The sequence below is a fragment of the Cloeon dipterum genome, chromosome X (genome assembly GCF_949628265.1).
Source record: "Cloeon dipterum chromosome X, ieCloDipt1.1, whole genome shotgun sequence".
NCBI classification, from domain to species: domain Eukaryota; kingdom Metazoa; phylum Arthropoda; class Insecta; order Ephemeroptera; family Baetidae; genus Cloeon; species Cloeon dipterum.
In genome coordinates this window covers 5856812-5875687 of record NC_088790.1, presented here as the reverse complement: position 1 = coordinate 5875687, position 18876 = coordinate 5856812, and the positions used below count along the sequence as shown (strand labels likewise).

At 39.2% G+C, this 18876-nt stretch overlaps 2 protein-coding genes across 4 annotated transcripts; both read right to left on the bottom strand.

Annotated features, from left to right (window-relative positions):
* Positions 1–124: 124 nt before the first annotated feature.
* LOC135944969 (uncharacterized) lies at positions 125–14300 on the bottom strand. 3 transcript variants are annotated; one of them, XM_065492255.1, is made up of 15 exons: positions 14223–14300; positions 9646–9722; positions 8968–9232; positions 8746–8915; positions 8518–8690; positions 8377–8464; positions 8118–8319; positions 7766–7983; positions 7465–7685; positions 7350–7413; positions 4346–7292; positions 3418–3800; positions 3167–3361; positions 2914–3112; positions 125–2664 (listed from the first exon to the last, which is right to left on the bottom strand). In XM_065492255.1, exons 3-15 carry the CDS (start codon positions 8979–8981, stop codon positions 2487–2489), a joined length of 5052 nt encoding a protein of 1683 aa, XP_065348327.1. In that variant the 5' UTR covers positions 8982–9232; positions 9646–9722; positions 14223–14300; the 3' UTR covers positions 125–2486. The 3 variants fall into 3 exon arrangements, with proteins under 3 accessions (XP_065348327.1, XP_065348329.1, XP_065348328.1); XM_065492257.1 differs by having other exon boundaries at positions 8118–8316; XM_065492256.1 differs by lacking the exon at positions 14223–14300 and adding an exon at positions 12715–12825.
* Positions 14301–17420: 3120 nt separating this feature from the next.
* On the bottom strand, positions 17421–18773 carry Arl1 (ADP ribosylation factor-like 1). The gene is made up of 5 exons (XM_065492282.1): positions 18613–18773; positions 18175–18281; positions 18005–18114; positions 17838–17949; positions 17421–17775 (listed from the first exon to the last, which is right to left on the bottom strand). Exons 1-5 carry the CDS (start codon positions 18614–18616, stop codon positions 17566–17568), a joined length of 543 nt encoding a protein of 180 aa, XP_065348354.1. The 5' UTR covers positions 18617–18773; the 3' UTR covers positions 17421–17565.
* Between the last annotated feature and the right edge of the window lie 103 nt (positions 18774–18876).

The window sequence follows — 18876 nt, the reverse complement described above, 5'->3', positions numbered from 1 at the left end:
ATTTTATCTTTAGACTCTCCAGTGTCTAATATCTCTTTAGACACTTTAGTGAATTTTCAAGCCTTACACTAAGACTTTTCATGTTAAAAGTAATAGTTTAGATAAATGTAATGAAAACTCATCATTGTAAATTGAATTTTTTTATCAGTTTTTTTACTTTCTCCATTAGAAACACAAACCAAACCTTTCTATCGTATACATGGGTGTTTTGATCATACACATTGGGAAATTGTAGTGTTCACGTTTTCTCAGTCTTTCACAACTCAAGATACATGATTTTCTTCAAGCTGACCATGCTTGAGGATAGACATGTATCTACTCGATAATCAGGACATGCCGATCCGGTTCAGAAAATGATATGCCGTAAACGCTAAAAGAGGCAAGGATTAAGCAAACGTATAGTACGCTTTACAGGATTTATTGCTCTTTTTATTCCTGTCCGTCCGAGGACCGGGAAGGGCGCGCACTGCACTAGCACGAATGCTGAAACCCGGGTCCCAATAACACCGCGAACGGATAACATGGGCGCACCAGGCCGCACAGGGACCCAGCCCACTCAAGGGCCACTTGCCTCCGCACCGAGGACTGCATTGAAACGCTAGACATTTGTCCCGTGAAGCCAAATCACGCATGCTGGAAAGGTGCAAACCAGCAAGTAGCGAGTCGGCGCCGGTGCGCCTCCCAGCCCGTCGAGCAATTCGAGTCACTAAACTAACCACTTTTTTGCCATTTCTGACATTGGATAGCCAGTATTAGATCTCCGAACAGCTCAAATACCTCACATTGCTTTGACACTCCTGAGAGTGCCTTAACAATGCGAGCCAACGGGCTGGTTTACAAACGCCTAAACACCCAGGAGTAAGTTTTTTTCCCTTCAATTTAACTAGGTCCCGGCACCTTCTAAGCTGAAAACCCTCAGTAGGTTTTTTTCACGGAACAAAAAATATACACATATATAAACCATTAAGACTGCTACCAGTGATCATCAATAAAAATTAATTAATAATTAAATTAATTAAATAATAATTAAATAATAATAATTAAATTAATTAAATAATAATTAAATAATAATAATTAAATTAATTAAATAATAATTAAATAATAATAATTAAAATAATTAAAAATTAATTAATAATTAATTAATTTGGTCTCGCGTTCTCTCTCACGGTGATAATTTTAGGAAAATGTTAATTTAGCGATTAACTAATTGAACATGTATATAAGTGCATTGTGATAATGATTAGCGTGTGATTAATAATGTGATTTGTGGCTCAGTGCGGCGTGAGATAACTTTTGTTTTCAAGCGTTTTTGCAGTTTTCTGCTAGCATTTGTTTGCACATTCTTACCATGTCTTAATTTGATGCATTTAAATTTTGTAACTATGACAGAAGGAATTAACAAATAACAATAAAAAGCATGCAGTGCTTTCCACATGAAAAGTGCACTAAATCTGGAGCCCTTACAAGAACAAGGAAAATATGATGAACTTCAGAATGATATGAAAAAATTGCAATGCATTTGATTGAATTAAAGACACAGCGCATACAAACCAATCTAAAAAAAATAAATTTTGAGCAATTCCTTCTGCCCTACTAGATAGCGCACATTCCAACAAGTCCAAGAATTAATTGGACTCACAAAAAGAGTGTCCTCATGGAAACTTATATGACAATACCAGAGTGATTTGAATTCGGACCTAATCGAAAGAGATATTATCTAAGTTGAAGATTACCACAACAACATGAATACGTAACTCCCACTCTTCCATTTGTAACTCATTTGCAGTCACTTAATGGATAGGGCAAAATTGCCCTGCAAAGCCATGATGAAATAATTGTCGTTTTGAAATCAAAGGATCCACAGCAATGTGTAAAAACATTAAATTGCGGTCCAATGTTTCATTTTCACATATCTTCTCACAAGATGATGATATCAAGATTCGCTAGCCATGCGAGTGAGACTTATTGGCTATGTTAGTTATAGTGCAGCGGTGGATAAAAGGTGATTATTAGACACCATCTCCATAGAAGTAGGATTTTTTGGATTTTCTAAAAACGAGAAATAAAGCACACTATAAAGTTTAATTAATTGTTTTTCTTTGAAGTATTTACATGCATGAAATTTCTGGAGCGATTCATATAGCTACAGCTATTATGTACAGTTGGCTTTAACGTTGATTATACTCTGTGCCCTTCCTTGGCCTGTCCAAATGCCATCTGAGTTCTGACATGCACTTTCATTAAAACGTAAAATAATTTTAGGGCGTTGGTTGTTATACACGTTTCTAATTTAAATAAAAGGCTGAACTTAACTAATTGTAAAAACCATGTTGGGTCTCGACCCTTATGCCTTTTACTAAGGCAAGGCGCTCGGGCAAGCCAAGGAAGGGCATCCTGAATGCGTGACACCACATAATATAAAAATATCTAGTAAGAAAAGAAAAAAATTAGCAAAGCCGTCATGCATGCCAGTTACCAGTATTTTTTTACAGAAACACTTCTGTATATGCGACTCTCCTCCTGTCACACGCTCTACAATCTAGTTCTTTCTCAACACAGTATACACAGGTGGTGATGTGGCCACATGGTAGACTGACGCAATTGGCATCCTTGCTTTTGCATACCCAGCATTGAAGACTTCCGGGCACAGGCGCTTTTTTCACTCTGCAACATAAAATTGGATATATTAATACTTTATATAATTTATTTTATTTAATTATACTTTATATAATTTATTGGCATGGTTATTCATTTATTTGAGTTCTTGCTGCAGACACGCAACAGAGAGCAATGTGAGAGGAGTCAATAATTTATGATTACTATGACTTTTATATTTTAAATATCAATTAAATTATTCCTTTAGTCAATCCTTTTATGATGAAACTTTCAAGAATAAGGTAGAAAAAAGCTTACATGGTGGGTCCATCCTGTGACAACGTGGCTTGCTCTTCATTGGTTCGAATAATGTCATCAATGAACTTCTTTCCTCTTTTGATGCTCAAATACGGACACCTGCTGAACCACTTAGCATGCTCAACCCATGGGTTGTCTTTGGGGTCCCAGTCCTTGAGACCGCCGCCACACTGGAAGCAGATAACGCGATCTCCGGATCCTAGAATGACAGAGAAATGAAAAATACGAGTTATTGCCAACGCTGAGTACAAACCAGTGTAGAAGAATCCTGCAGTACTGAGGACTTCTGGTTTTTGGGCCAGTTGCTTTGGCCAGATTTTAAATGACTTTTCTCTGGACTGCAAAGTGCTGTACTGCCTGTATTTCATGTCACCGACTGGCGTAATGCCAAGCGCTTCAATCGTAATGCCTGGCTTCGCATTTTTGCAGAATTTGACGTGGGGTCCAACTAAAATAAGATTCCCAGATTAGTCCCAGGTAAAAATTACTTCACATAAGCATTACATTTGGCGATTGGAGTTGGCTTGAAAGGATTGCTCAAATGATCACTTTCAGGGGTATTCAATTCTTCGCCAATTTTAACATTTTCAGTTTGCCTGTTGGGCGCCAAGAACGGGCAGCGAGGGTTCCAGCGACGGTGTTCGCCCTCTGCTGTGTCTCCTGGCTCCCAGCCTCTGACCTCAAGCTTGCAAAACAGGCATCTGCAGTTGTCGTCCTGCCCGGTGTAATAGAAGCCGTATTTGGCGAGGTCGTAGACACTAACAAAGGGATTTGGCCAGCTTGCAGACAAGAGAGAGTAGAGCCTGTGCGACTCAAAAATGAAGTTGCTGGGATTCACAATTGGAACATCTTGGACGTCTCCTCCACTTATCAAAGGGCATGGTTTTCTGAGGAGAAAAAGATAAAAATTGATGTTACACTGTTCCAATTTAATGGAAAAGACTTAACCTATTAAAATACCGTTCATAAACAGATTGAGAAAAAATTCCTTTGCTAAACAAGGGAATTTTTATGAGTTGGAAATTGAAATAAATAACGCAGAAGAAAACTGAATTTTTTCCCTTAATACTTTCAACGTAGGAAAATATAACTTTAATATTTTATTTGACTTAATTCAAAGTTGGCTTTAGATTCTACAAAAAGACCTTATCCTTAATATCATAAATAAATCGTCAATTATTTACTGGAGAAAATTTACAGCGTCACAATAGCGCCGTAATGTCTTGAAAATTTAAGTACCAATAAGGAACAAACTCCTATTTATTTTGATGCACAAGTGATTTTAATTTGCTGACAGTGCAATAATTTTGATGAACTAAAGCACTACAGTGACACAGAAACTTGTAAAAAATAGCTGATTTTGTTCAGCGACGAGGATGTAGTTTACTAATATGGAGGATAGAATTAAGAAAATTGGGAATTTGATTATTACCTAGTTTCTCTCTTGCAAAGAGCTCCATGTCTGGCATTTACTTGGTCCAAGCTTAAATTGACGCCGTAGTCATCAGTGAATGGGATAAGCAGAAGGCAGTAATGACATTGGATATTTTCGTCATCTCTTGTGTAGAAGAATCCGCTTTGAGCGTAATTGTATCTTTTCTCATGGCTGATTTCCCTTTTAAACGTGAAATAACGATGCAGCGCAAAGTTCAAGTTGAGATTGTGCAGGTGTTCATTTACGAAGTAATTGTATCGTTTATTTACTGGTGCACTTGGGCCTGCGCTAAATGTATCGGTGAAATCATCTTCCTCCACTTCCATTGATCTAGCTTCATCCTCAAAATCGTGCATATTCCTCGAAGGGCCAGCAACTGCGCCGTCCGCCTGCACATCTGACATCTCATGGTTCGGTCCGATTTGATGCAGGCTTTCGAAATTCAAACTGTCCAAAAGGTTTCTAGAGTTCCTACGGAGCTGAATGTGCATGAACTTGATCGCTCGAGCGTTCCTCGTTTCTATCGCTGCCCGCATCAGCGGCTCATCAGACATGGTCAACACCTCAGGGCGTCTGGCCACCAGCAAGCGCAGGGCAGCGATGTCGTTGCTCTTCGCTGCCAGATGCATGGGGGTGTCTCCGTTCACGTCGCAAATGTAGTGCATGTCATCGATTTCAGCAAGCAGTTCGACAACGTGCTCAGAGCTGTGTTTCACAGCCAAGTGGAGCACGTTTTGGCCATGAAGGTCTAGACCGGTGACAAATTCAGCAATGCTGAGAAGCATCAACTGGACCACATCCACGTTGCAGTTTGCTTCGACGGCAAAGTGCAGAGCTGTTCTTCCTTGGCGATCTATTTGTTTGATTATGGACGTGTTTAACCTAGCCATCATTTGCAGACACGCTTCAGCATCCCCAGACTGAGCAATTATGTGCAATAAAGATTGTCCGTTCTCATTCAACACGCTCATGTCAGCGCCATTCTCCGCCAGAAGCGGAAATGCTGAAAACTTATTCTCCCTGGCAGCAACGAAGAGGGCAGTTTCTCCCCTATTGTCCCTGCAGTTGACGTCACAAAGCCTGAGGGATAGTACGAGTTGGAGCATTTCAAGCCAGTTATTTGCCTTAGACTTCAAGATCCAGTGCAAAACTATTGATCCTTCAGCATCTCGTATTCTTGTGTCTGCACCATACATGACCAGAAACCTGAATATTTCCAAGTTGCAGTTTCCTGCAGCATAGAAGACAGGCGTGACTTCTTTGGGCGATAACACGTTGACGGTGGCACTAGCGTGCCTCATCAAGAGAAACATCCGAACCCATTCAATTTGGTTGTGGTACACGGCGTAGTGCAGAGCGGTGAATCCTCTGTCATCAGTTTCATTGAGTGCATTCTGCAGCTGGCTCTGCATCAACAGTTGCGTTGCTTGAATATATCCCTTCTTTGCGGCTTCATGGATGTAGAACTTCATTTCAGGGAGGGGTTTGAAAGATGAGCTCCTCATCAGCATCAAAGCTACGACTTCTTCTTTCGATTTTAAGGCATAGAACAAGGGCGAATGCTCTGGATAGTCTTTTCTCCAATGCTGCATGAATTGAGAATAAGGATCCAGAAAGTTTTCAATGCCCAACGCATTCAACACTTCTGGATTCAGCAGAAACGAGCAAAGCCTGACGCATCCCTCGTTTATGACGTTATAAATGCAGTGATGGGCCTTCATCTTCAATGTTTCGATTGTGTTCACCAACCCGCTCCACATGAGTGAGAAATCTTCCTTCAGGTTTGAGCTCTTTGCTAGTCGCATTTCGATAAATTCTCTCTCTTGATACAAATCACGCTGGCTGAAGATTTTGTCAATTTGAACAGGGTGGAAGATTTCATTTTCCAACCCCATTGAAGCCGAAAAATTGTAGGCCAAGAAAAAGTTAGCAAAACTTTGATGAAATCCAAAGTTCTTGCCATCAAAACTCTGGTAGTCAGCGTGGTATGAACCACTGTCTCGTAATTTTACGCAAGCGACTAACAGTTCGTGGAGAGATGAATTACACATTTCTTCATTTGGTTCTAAATTTCTGCGAGGAAGAACAATTGTAATTTGCCTCATCACATAGTCAAGGTAGAAGTCAAATCCAGGTGACGTTAGGTTTTCTAATGAGTAGACCATTTCAAGATGAAGTGGAGTTCCAAGGGAGACTTTCTGCAGGGACATAGAAACTGCACTGCGCGGCAGGTTCAACTTTGTTGAAAGAATTTTGGCTTGGTCATCAATGCTGAGCGGCTTAGTTATCAAATGGAAGGCTCGGTCTAAGCAATTTCTAAGTATCTCAAAATCAAATTCTCGAATTGAGAGCCACAATGTAACGCCTAGCTCTTTCAAAGTGCCTAGAAAAAGCCTCACTCTTGCCGCATGCTCACGGAGAACCAATTGCAGATCGTCAACCATGATAATCAATTTTTGGTTCAGTTGTTTTTCTTTGATTTCAACCAGTTCTGATTCATTAGTGGCAAATAGTGGCATCACCAAATCTGGAGTGACTCGAGAATTGCTGGTGCAGAGTTTGTTGAGTAATTTCTCACTTGTATATACCACCTGGTGATCAGGAAAGTGCGTAACGAAATACCTGGCTACTTGTCGGGTTGTGACAGATTTGCCAGCGCCTGCCGCACCAGACAGAATCCAACTGCTACTAGGTAGATTTATCATTTCTTTTGCAACAGATGCCACGTCTATTTCTCTGGGGAGTTCTCCATTGTCTGGTACAGTTTGAAGTGAAAGAGGCACTTCGATTTTCTTGCACTTTCTCAGTGAAATTTGGTGATTCACATTGCTGAAGATGGAACTGTCGCAATTGCTGAATTTTTTCAGCGTCTCAAATAGGATCTGTTGAATGCTTAACTCCACATCGATTTTAGCGAGGTCTTTGATCAATGCTTCAACGAGTGCTAAAATTACAAACAAAAAATAGTATTTCCTATTGGATTACGTCTAGAAATTGTTACCTTCTCCTTTAGCACAAAATTCAATAGAAGGTGAGAACAATCTTTGGTGGTCTGATCTCAAAACCTAAATATTTTTTATTAAATGCGTGATCACGTTTTTGTATGGCCAAAATACCTCATCTAAAATTTGGTCTACTGCCTCATATTCGCAATCCAATATGAGTTCAAATGTTTGGGTCTCGTTCAAACTGGACATTGGCAAAAAGATATCAGATGCGTATCTGAAGCACTTTCCTGTGTCTATGCAGAGATAGCCTTCCTGACTTTTTAAGTGTTTAGCGAAGACCGCAATGATTATAACTCCAAAGTCATTATACAAGTCCCTTTTCTTTGATACTGAAAACATGAAAAGATTTTCATTAAAAATCCCTTCGTACAATACTTAATAAGCTTAGTTAATAGGATTATCCATTTACCTTGACTCAGAACAACACAAATGTCAGCCACGAAATGCCGTTCCCAGGTCAAGCACTGCTCTTGCAAGCTACATTCCAAAGATTTCGCCACTTTGGTGTGTTTCGAGTCGTGGAAAATAAAGCAATGTCCTTTAGCCAACTGCGATCCACTTTGGTTCATCCAAGGAAATTCTTGTACAGGGGTTGGCTCAAAATCATCAGGCACTCTGCTGTTCGAACTTAAATAGGCAAACAGATTTTTATAAGTTGAAATCACAGCACATATGTGATTGATACATCAAGGAGATTTTTCTAACAGGTATTAATGACATGATTGATCCAGGTTGGATTAAATTTAATAGTTGTAGCGTACTTTATGTAGAAATCGGCTTCCATAGGATATGTCATGACTGGCACACTCAGCTCATTTCCATTGCTCATTTTTCTGGTGTAACTGTCTTGTATCCTCTGTGCCAATTGGTTGACTTCAATTCGTTCTTTTAAATTCACCATGTTGATGACCAACGCGTCAATCAATTCTATCCTTGAACTGTTGCCATTCCTGTTAGACTCTGCTTCAAATAATTTTTATTAATATATTATGAACCGTAATACACATTGGAGGAACCTACTTTCTGTTGCGCTCAGAAAAACAATGATGTTTTTGACATTGGAGCAATACAGTGGCTTATTCACATCGCACTGCCTTTGTTCGAAGTCCTAATGAACGAAAAACATTAGTTACTGAGATTAATTAATAACGACAGATTTACAATGAACAAAATTATCTTTGGGCAGTGTTCAATCACTTGAATAGAATTAATTTGCTGTACAATTAATTCCACTGGCTTTGGGTTCTCTGATTGCGTTTCAGGATAGTATTTCCCACCGCCGTCGCCACGATACATGATGATAAATATCACACAGCGGGAACCTGATGCAATACCTAAAAACAATTTGGATTAAAAACAACGTCTTAATCCGGAGTCAATTTTTTTTACTTTTGAGGCTCTCTAAGAATGCTTCGTGACAGAGATCAATCATATCGTTGTGCTCGATCTCGCAGCCGACTTGCCTCAACTCCAAACATTTCGTTTTTATAAATTTAGCATGTCTCTTCCCTTCCTCATTAAAAGACCCTTGACTTCGATCTTGAATAATCACCAAAGTCCTTCAACAAAGGATTTAGCAGGTGTAAGTTTGTAAATGGCATTAAAACTTACTTTTCCGTGTTCATTGCGTTAAATCGTTTCCATGAATCCAACCAGTACTGAGATGTATTGCTTTTCTAAGCTCTTGCTTAAGTATTAAAAAATAGAAATATTTGCAAATAATTATGCACCACCCTCCATTTTCCAAAATATTAAATTTGATTAAATGTTGTGGGCTGATTATTACGTTGAAGGGGATGTGTCCTCTATTGAAACCAATTGTGTTGGGTTGAAATCATGATGTATGAGCGAAGTTTCTTTGTCACAGTTGAAGCATCTGTAATAAAAACATAATTTTTTTAGCAATATTGGAAAGATTCTGGAATTTTTACCATCCTCGCTATTTAAGATTACAATTTTGGTGGTTTAATTTAATGCAAGTTTATCTCAATGATCAATAGTTTTTAACTTTTACTCTACTTCTAGCTTACTGTTCTCATATTAATCCAGTTTTCAGAAAAAAGTACTTGGCACTTTTACCACAACAAGAAGATTATGGTCTAATGAATAACATAAAATGGATGAAGTGAGTATTTATTTGTATTTGAATAAAGATTGGATGGAAAACATAAATTTGACGAAGAATAAAGTGCCTTCTCTGCGCTGCTAATAAGACCACAATAAGATGAATACCAAAAAAATAAATACATATAGCAACAGTTCAAAATTCAATCAGCAAGAAATGCGCACCTTTTCTAGACAATCAAGAAGCAGAAGGCACTACACTCGTGCAGGTCGGTGTTTCTCTCCTCAATATCCCTCATGTGCTGGAAACAAAATTTTAATTCATCAATCCTTTGAAACTTTCTTATCCATGGAGTAATTTGCACATTTTTATAACAGAGCATGAAAGATAAATCGTTTTAATACTAAGTGCTAACATTTTTCAATTGATTGACATCGGCTTGAGCTCTAACAAGTACATACACTTTGAACACCCAAACACAAAAGCGATTAGGAAATATGTAGAAATTGATTAAGTCGACTCCTGGCTTCCAATTGCTTCGTCAATTTCGTCATCCCTCTGTCGTTGATGCAATAATTCTACATTATTTATTATTGTTGTTGTTTATTCTCACATTTTGTCAAATACATTCATGTTATTGCATAATATGTCATTAAAAAAGAATAATATAAGCATGTGAGAAAAGGCAAAACTCCTGGCAAAAAACTTACGAAACCCCTGTCCAGGAGGACTGATTGTGAGTCGGAGTGGGCCCAGACTATAGTATGTATTAAAAACACATCACTAAACTTAACACTATTCGACAGTCATGATAGTATTTTTCGAGGAAGGAAACACAATCAAATCTAACCACCTCCGTAAGACGCGCGTAATTTAAAATAAATTTTACTTTTGCGAAACGAACCCATGGATAAATGAGAACCTTACAATGTTTGTAAAGATTTGCATCTTACAATACAAGTGACTTTGCGAAGATTGAATATTGGCAATTACAATACACTATTATGTATACCAACCTAACTAATAGATATCTTTCTTAACGTGTTTGTATTCCGTTAATTAATTTGGGAATTATGTATAAATATATGTAACTAATACAGTTTCCCTCTGATGGACACGTAGATAATACTTTAATTCTACGTACTTTACACTAGAAGCTAAAGGATCGTGAAGAATACATAACACAGTTAACACACCCCACCGTCTGATTTAGTATGGCCAATTTTTCAAGCTTTTTTCTTGGGTATTTTATGTAGTGCTTTTAACCGAAACGATCAAGGTTCTTGTTTTTATATTTCCGCACCGGCAGCCGGAGACGGCGAAATGGGCGAGGCACTTCTGTCTCCCTTCCACGCTTGCCGGCTGTGACGTCAGCACCGGAGACTTCTCGGCCAATGAGTCGTAGGTGTCAAACCCTTTATTATTGGTCGGCTGGGTGTCGGAACTTGCTTGAATTTAGCATCATTACCAAGCTACACTCTTCCTCGACATAATGAAACAAAAACGAAATCTGTACGACATTCCGTTCTCGCTCGGGAGCTGCACACAGCGAGCAAAACAACGTTTCGCGCGCGCTAGTGAATTTTTACGTTCGTGATTTACGTCCGAATTCGATCTGTAACCCCACATGTTATGCATATGTTTACTTAGAAAAATTAACGGGCTTTCCAGTGGTGTGCTTCAAAAATTTTTTGGCCCCGAACTTTCCAAGTAATAGCGCCTGCGCGCAGAAAAATAGGAATTTTTTCAAATATCGTTATTTTGTAACCTCTAAATCTCGGCTTCTAACCATCAGAAAATAAAAAAACTACCCACCGTTGGACTCGTCTTGACCTACCCTGATGACCTAAATGGGTTGTTACCCTCCACCCCTAAGACACCACCCTTATTTTTACTTTTTCCGAGGGGGTTTAAGTTTAGCGACTGAAGGGTGGAGGGTAGGCACCCCTCACCATTTTAGCTCATCAGGGTAGGTCGAGACGAGTCCAACGGTGGGTAGTTATTGATTTTCTGATGGTTAGAAGCCGAGATTTAGAGGTTACAAAATAACGATATTTGAAAAATTCCTATTTTTCAGCGCGCGGGCGCTATTACTTGGAAAGTTCAGGGCCAAAAAATTTTTGAAGCACACCACTGGAAAGCCCGTTAATTTTTCTAAGTAAACATATGCATAACATGTGGGGTTACAGATCGAATTCGGACGTAAATCTCGAACGTAAAAATTCACTAGCGCGCGCGAAACGTTGTTTTGCTCGATGTGTGCAGCTCCCGAGCGAGAACGGAATGTCGTACAGATTTCGTTTTTGTTTCATTATGTCGAGGAAGAGTGTAGCTTGGCAATGATGCTAAATTCAAGCAAGTTCCGACACCCAGTCGACCAATAATAAAGGATTTGACACCTACGACTCATTGGCCGAGAAGTCTCCGGTGCTGACGTCACAGCCGGCAAGCGTGGAAGGGAGACAAAGTGCCTCGCCCATTTCGCCGTCTCTGGCTGCCAGTGTATTTCCGATATTCCCCAGCCTACCTGTGTTAAATTCTTATCCAATGTGATTTCCGCTCCATTTCATGTCGTGAGAGCGGCTTTGGTAATTATTCAAATAGATAGGCAATATTGCAACAAAATAATACAAAATCGCTTATAGGCCAGGACTGTAATTATACTACTTGACTTTGTAACTTATTGTCCTAAATCCGAAAGACCTCGTCATTACAAAGAAAGATAGTGGGAAATGTGCAATAATATATTCATTTTATGACATGTATTATCATACATAAATATCAGCATCCCTCGAACTAATTGTAAGGAGAGTATTTAGATACTCCTTGCCCTCCTTACCTCGAACCGCCAAACATCGCTCGAATTCTCCTCGCAATGATAGTGCACGCGAAGCATGCGTTCAAAAATGCGAGCCAGCAGCTTGGTTTACAATTTACAATGAGAATTTTTTGGTTAATCATGATAAAATTTAAAGGCCCGGATTCCCTTTTCTTTGTTCAGCACTTGACAGTTTTTCCGACTTTTAAAACCGCGGCTTAGCGCCAAATTCTCACGCCGGCTGACCATGCGTGACAAAAGCCGGATGTCGCGGCTGGCTGACAATGAGACCTATGGTATGTATCAAGCCACAAAAAAAACGCAACGCGAACGCGCCAATCACAAGAATCTATAAATAACTATCATAATTATCAGTGAAAAAGATGTGGATTTTGAGTAAATAATCATAGATGATTTTTTATTATAAATTTATAGATTTTACAGAGTATAGATAGCATTATTGTGTCATACAGACCTGGTCAGAATTGGCTCAGTCAACCGAATTTGAGGCCAAAACGAAGATTCAGAAGACTGAAGAAGTTGCAACAACTCAACAACTGATGGATGTGGATGCAATGACAGCTCGAATATCGAAAAAATAGCAATCGTACACCACACCACGCGTCTTTCACCGGCTTTGCAATTGTGCATTCTGATTCGACAAGCGGGCAGCTGCCAGCTGGCTACTCTGGCTATTGTCAGAGTGGTGATTGGTTGCAAATTATTTTGTTTCGTGTTTGTTTCACGCGACGCGAAGAGCGGGAAAGACGAAAGACACGACTCCGACTCATGGCGACAAAGTCCCATTATAAAACTTGTAACATCAAGTTATTGTTGATTTGTGTGATGAGTATTGGCATACATGTAAAACGAGAAATTAATACAAATTTGTTCATTGTATATATTTTTTTAAATTCGTTCTCCATCTCCATAAGGGATGCCATAATTTAAAAAAATAATGAAAATAGTCGTATTATTTCCTCATTTTACGTGTATGATGCCAATATTCATCACACAAATTAACAATAACTTGTTACACTAACTCGTAAAACGACTTTAAAACTTCAATTTTGGTCTTTTTGAAAGTCGTTCATGTTGGACTTAAAAAGTGTAGCTCTCACATGGTGTAGGTAGCATAATTTCATTTATCCCGAGCAATTTCTCTCTCTGGTGAATTGTAACCAGATTGTAACGTACCGGTTCGATTTTCTCACCGTCAATAAAAATAAAGTGCCTGTTACGCCCACGAAAAACTCCGACACGCGCCCCTCTTCGCCTCCCTCTGCATGCGGGTGTAACAGGCAACGCAACAAACTCCAATACGGCCTCTGATTGGCTGAAAAAGCTAACGTCCTGCCACCTGCCAGTGGATGCTGAACTTCTTAGCTTGCTCACGGACGCTCCAAATGAGTGAGCAGGGGCTGATAATGATAAAGTCTAACTCATATAGAAAAGTCAAATAGTATAATTATACCTTATATAACAATCTGGACAATCTGAATGATTTCAATTATTGGGTAATAATTTACTTTATTCCCATTGCTGCGTATTCTACAACATCTCAAAGAGGTCAGCTGATTAAAGTGCCAATATTAGAAATTCCTTATTTAATCATATTTTAAGCCGAATATTTTATATATTATTCAATATTACGCAATTTGATCCATCAATACGCTGTAGTTCAACAATAAAGCTTATCAATGGAAATGCTGAACTAAAATTCAGCACACTATTTATCGTTGGACCATGTTTGGCATGTTATATTATAATTTCACGTTATATGTTATAAAGCAGAGCGTATATATCCCGATATGAAAAGTCGGAAAGTCTAAGTTTGGTCGTAAGGGGTTTAAGTACAGTTAAATGTATGATTTGAGCAAAGGGCAAAATCAACGATTTGACGCATTTGGCCAACTTTAAGACTTAACAGTAAACTTTACTACTTATACCCTTAACTCTGCGAAGATAGGGTGTTAAATTTACCTTTTATCGCAAAGTATGACGGTTTCAAAATTCAATCCAATGTCGCACAGGTCCAGGGAAAGTCTAACCTAACAATAAGGAGAGTCTAACCTTGGTTGCAATAGCATTTTTCAGCCAATCAGAGGCAGTCTCGGAGTTCTTATTCCGAGACGGCCTCTGGCAATGAATCATGAATCACATCATGTTGAGTAGAGAAGTGAGCTAAGAGTGGACGCAATTTGTACCAAAATGCTTAAATTGACAGCTGACTCAATTTTGCCATCGTTAACAAATATTGTAAATGCCTCTTTACAAACAGGTCACTTCCCGTCCGAGTGGAAAAAAGCTATTTTAATGCCTCTACCTAAAGTTAGACACGCGGTTGCTTGTAATGATTTTCGGCCTATTAGCGTCCTGTGCACTGCGTCTAAAGTGCTTGAAAAAATCGTCCACGACCAGCTGATTACGTACTTAAATATACATAACGTGATAGACGAGTTCCAGTCCGGCTTCCGCAGGCAGCATAGCACGACCACAGCGCTTTTGAAAATCTCTGAGGACTTGCGGATTTCTAATTTCCGTGGTGAGGTAACCCTTATGGTTTTCCTTGATTTTTCGAAGGCGTTTGATTTGGTCGATCACGCTCTGCTGCTCAGGAAGCTGGCGCAGCTAAATTTTTCTGATTCAGTTTTAAATTTTTTTAAAAACTTTCTAAGTGAGAGAGAACACGCGATTCGTGACAAGGACGGAAAATTCTCAAGGTGGGTCCGCATCGAGGCCGGAGTTCCTCAGGGGTCGGTGCTCGGTCCGCTTTTGTTTTCCGTCTATACCCACGACGTAGTGTATCTCTTTCAAAATCGGTGTAAGTACCATATGTACGCAGATGATATTCAATTGTATATTAATTGCAAGCCTGAGGAGTTGGAGCACGCTATTGCGGTTGTGAACAGTATTTTGTGCGACGTGGTCGCCTGGTCGGAAAAGCACGGTTTAAAGCTCAATCCGCGCAAGACGCAGGTGCTAGTTGTTGGCTCTGAGAGATCGCACTCAAAGCTAAACTTGGCGCAGTTAAGTAAAGTTAAAATGAACGACACTGAAATTCAATTCAGTGATGAAGTGGAAACTGGCTGTGTTGAATTTGACTATAGTGACAAAGTAAAAAATTTAGGAGTTGTTTTTGACAAGCATCTGAAGTGGGTGGGTCAAATTTCTAAAATATTTCAAAAAGTTTATGGTTCACTTAAAAATGTAGAAAAATTTCGAAATGTCACGCCAGAAAAAATAAGAATTAAACTAGTAAAAACTCTAATGCTACCCCATTTTGATTATGGTGATATCGTGTTCTGTAACCTTAGCGCGGAGCAACTGAATAAGCTGCAAGTTTTACAGAACAACCTCATGAGGTATATATTTGACGTCAAACGCGGGCAAAACTTGTCATCTTTGTATAAAAAGTGTCGTATCTTAAAGATTACAGACAGACGTCAATTGCATGTATTAACACAAACACATAAGATTTTGTACAATAATTGCCCTGAATATTTAAAATGTTATGTTACCCCCATGCGCGATGTTGACTTGATAGGCAGGTCCAGAGCTCATCGACTGAGGCTTCTGGCTCCGCGTGTAAATGTTACTGTGCCTGAACAGTGCTTCCAAGTGCAGTGCTATCGTCATTGGAATAGTCTTTCACCAAATTTGTGTATGAACGAGAATTCAAGTGCATTTAAGAAGAAAATTGAAGAAGCAATATTCTCAAGCTACCATTAATTACTTCCTTCCAAATGTTGTTCCTACATAATTGTATCATTACTTTATGGATGTGTGCTGATTTGGGGCAGAGTTGCCCTGTCAGCCCATAATAAACTTAAATTTTTGAAACTAAGCGTGGTTGCAATCGTTCCAACAAGCAACAACCGGTTATTTGAAAGCACTGAAAGCAAGTAGTGTATTGTACCATCAAGTACCGTTCGAGTTTTTGAGCTTTAAACTCTTAAACTGCGACAGTGCAGTGGCAATGGCAATTTTATTGCGTACTGCTAATTATTCCAACACTATAAATCGTATGGGATAATTATTTTCTCTTAATAAATCATTCGCATAGCAGGCGTATCGCATATATAGCCGCTAAAAGTACATATGGGGGACTCACACTTTCCGCTCACTCACACTTCTCGCTCTGATGGGAAGATTAAATGTTAATCCCTATCCTAGCGAGAAGTGTAAGTTGGGCAAAAATGGTGAGACTGCCATATTGCTTATTGAATTTCACTTTCGCGCTAATAGTGGGAGTCAACATAATAAGGCTTATTTTTGCTGTTTTCCTTTATTTTACATGAGACTCAGAAGACACTGAAGGACGAAGGGAGATGAAGATGGTACACATGAGGACATGAGACTTTTTAACCAACTGAGAACATAAATTAATAATATAAAGTGCCGGTCTGCATGAGGCAGAAATTTTGTTGCACGCTAACATTTTGGCTGTTGGGGGCGCCCAATCAGAGGGGCCGGCGCCAAACGACAAATTTATTGCTAAATCGGCTAAATCAGTATGCACCGGGCCAGCGCCACCCTCGCCTGATTAGCCGATCTGGCACTGCCTAAATATGGAAAAAAACTTGTGTTGGCTGTTTTTCCATTTCTCCCTTTTATATATCTCACCTAATTTTGGATCGCGTGGTCAGCCACCGCAGCCGCCGTGACTCTGGCCGTCTAGCCAAGCTTACAGACATTTATTGTTTAAAGTGATGGCGCCACCGTATACTAGTAATAAATGTAACTTTAAGGCACTCCCGCTGGGATTTCAGACTCAATCTTTGCCACTGTGCATTCATAATTTAATATGCTTTCTCTCTTGACGTGCTGAAAACCGAAATCCGTTAAGCCAATCGCCGTAAAACTGTAAAAAAACTATTTTTTGGAAATATTTTCCCACGTTTCTAAGATGAATGGATGGACTAATTTTGGTTTTCAGCACGCAAAAAGAAAACATATTAAGAGAAGAGTGCACAGTTTCAGGATTGAGTCTGAAACAGCGGAAGTGCCTTAAATGAAATTTATTACCAAAGTTTGCGGTGGCGCCATCTGTTGGCGACTTTGAACACTAAGGACTTCAGCAACTGGTGTACTAGAGGAATTATTTATAACAGCTGAATTCAACTTTCCACGTTTGGTGAAAAATAATTTGTAGATGAGATTGTGAACTTAAATGTAAAATTCCGCATTATTACAGTGCATACAATTTATTTAGCATTATACTTAAATTAGATCCACACTAGACGCACAAAATCAACACAAAGTGGAAACAAAGAATATTGAAAGTAGTGTCCTGGCTTGGGAGGTGAAGGTTGGAATGTGGTGGTCACTTTGCAGCGGTGAGAGCATTGGAAAGCCAGTCCATGGCCTGGTCAAGACCCTCACCCTTTGTCGCCGACGTTTTGAAGATTTGGAAAGTGCGATTTTTGAGTGCATCTAATCCTAATGCCTGGTGCACCTCTGCGACACTTAATGCACCCTCCATGTCCTGTTTGTTAGCTAACACGACAAGCACAGCGCCCTTCAACTCCTCTTCCTAAAACAAAATATTGCATTCCTACTTATAAGAAGTCAATTCATTGCAGGTTAATTAGTCACCTCAAGCATATACACTAGTTCGTCTTTAGAGATGCCAATACGGTCTCGATCTGCTGAATCTACCACGTAGATAATGGCGTCTGTGTTTGAATAGTAACATCGCCAGTAAGGTCTGTGAAAAATAAGTTATATTTGCTTGGAAACTTGATTGATGATTTGATACAAACCTGATGCTAGTTTGACCTCCGAGGTCCCAAACTTGGAATTTTAAATTTTTGTATGTGACCTGCTCGACATTGAAGCCAATTGTAGGAATGGTGGTGACCACTTCACCAACCTATGTACAATAACAAACAACGTTAAAAAACAAAGTGTGTTAGTAAGAAATCATAATAACCTGCAGTCTATACAAAATTGTTGTTTTTCCAGCTCCGTCTAAACCAAGAATTAAAATTCGCATTTCTCTGCTGCCAAGAAGCCCTCTAAAATAGCTCAGTATTCCACCTGTAGGAAAATAGATTTTAAATTTGTGACAAGCTTTTTATTTTGCTAAGGGGTGTGAACGTAAACACACAAAATTTATAACAATATTGACACAAGTTGCGTATGAAATATTGCCGATTTTTATGAAAAATAAGATAAAACGGATAGTAAATTTTCCTTCGCTAAGCCGCAAGAAGAAAATTGCAGCTTATAGCATAATGCATAAGCCACACATAGACGTCAAAACATGACTGTACACGAAATCAAAGAGGTGTGCCGACTCTGGTTGTATTTCTGTCTCTGTCGGTCCCTGGGTTGAAATTACTCACATTTCAGTACAAAAATGTCTTACCCATGGTTAGTTGAATTGGCTGTTTGCCTCTTGCGTATCTAAAACTAATCCATTCAGGCCGAATCGGCCGGAATTTCAATTTTGATTGAAAACTAAAGTAGACCGATTTACAGACGTGGAATTTGCCACAGCTGGCGACATGCAGCGCCTCTCAAGTTTTAAAAATGAAGTTTGGCGCTTTTGACCCTTTTAACCGGTTTTTGTTCGTTCACAATTAAACCGTGAGAGCCTATGACTTTTTGAATTTTGCTTTCTTCCTTTAAT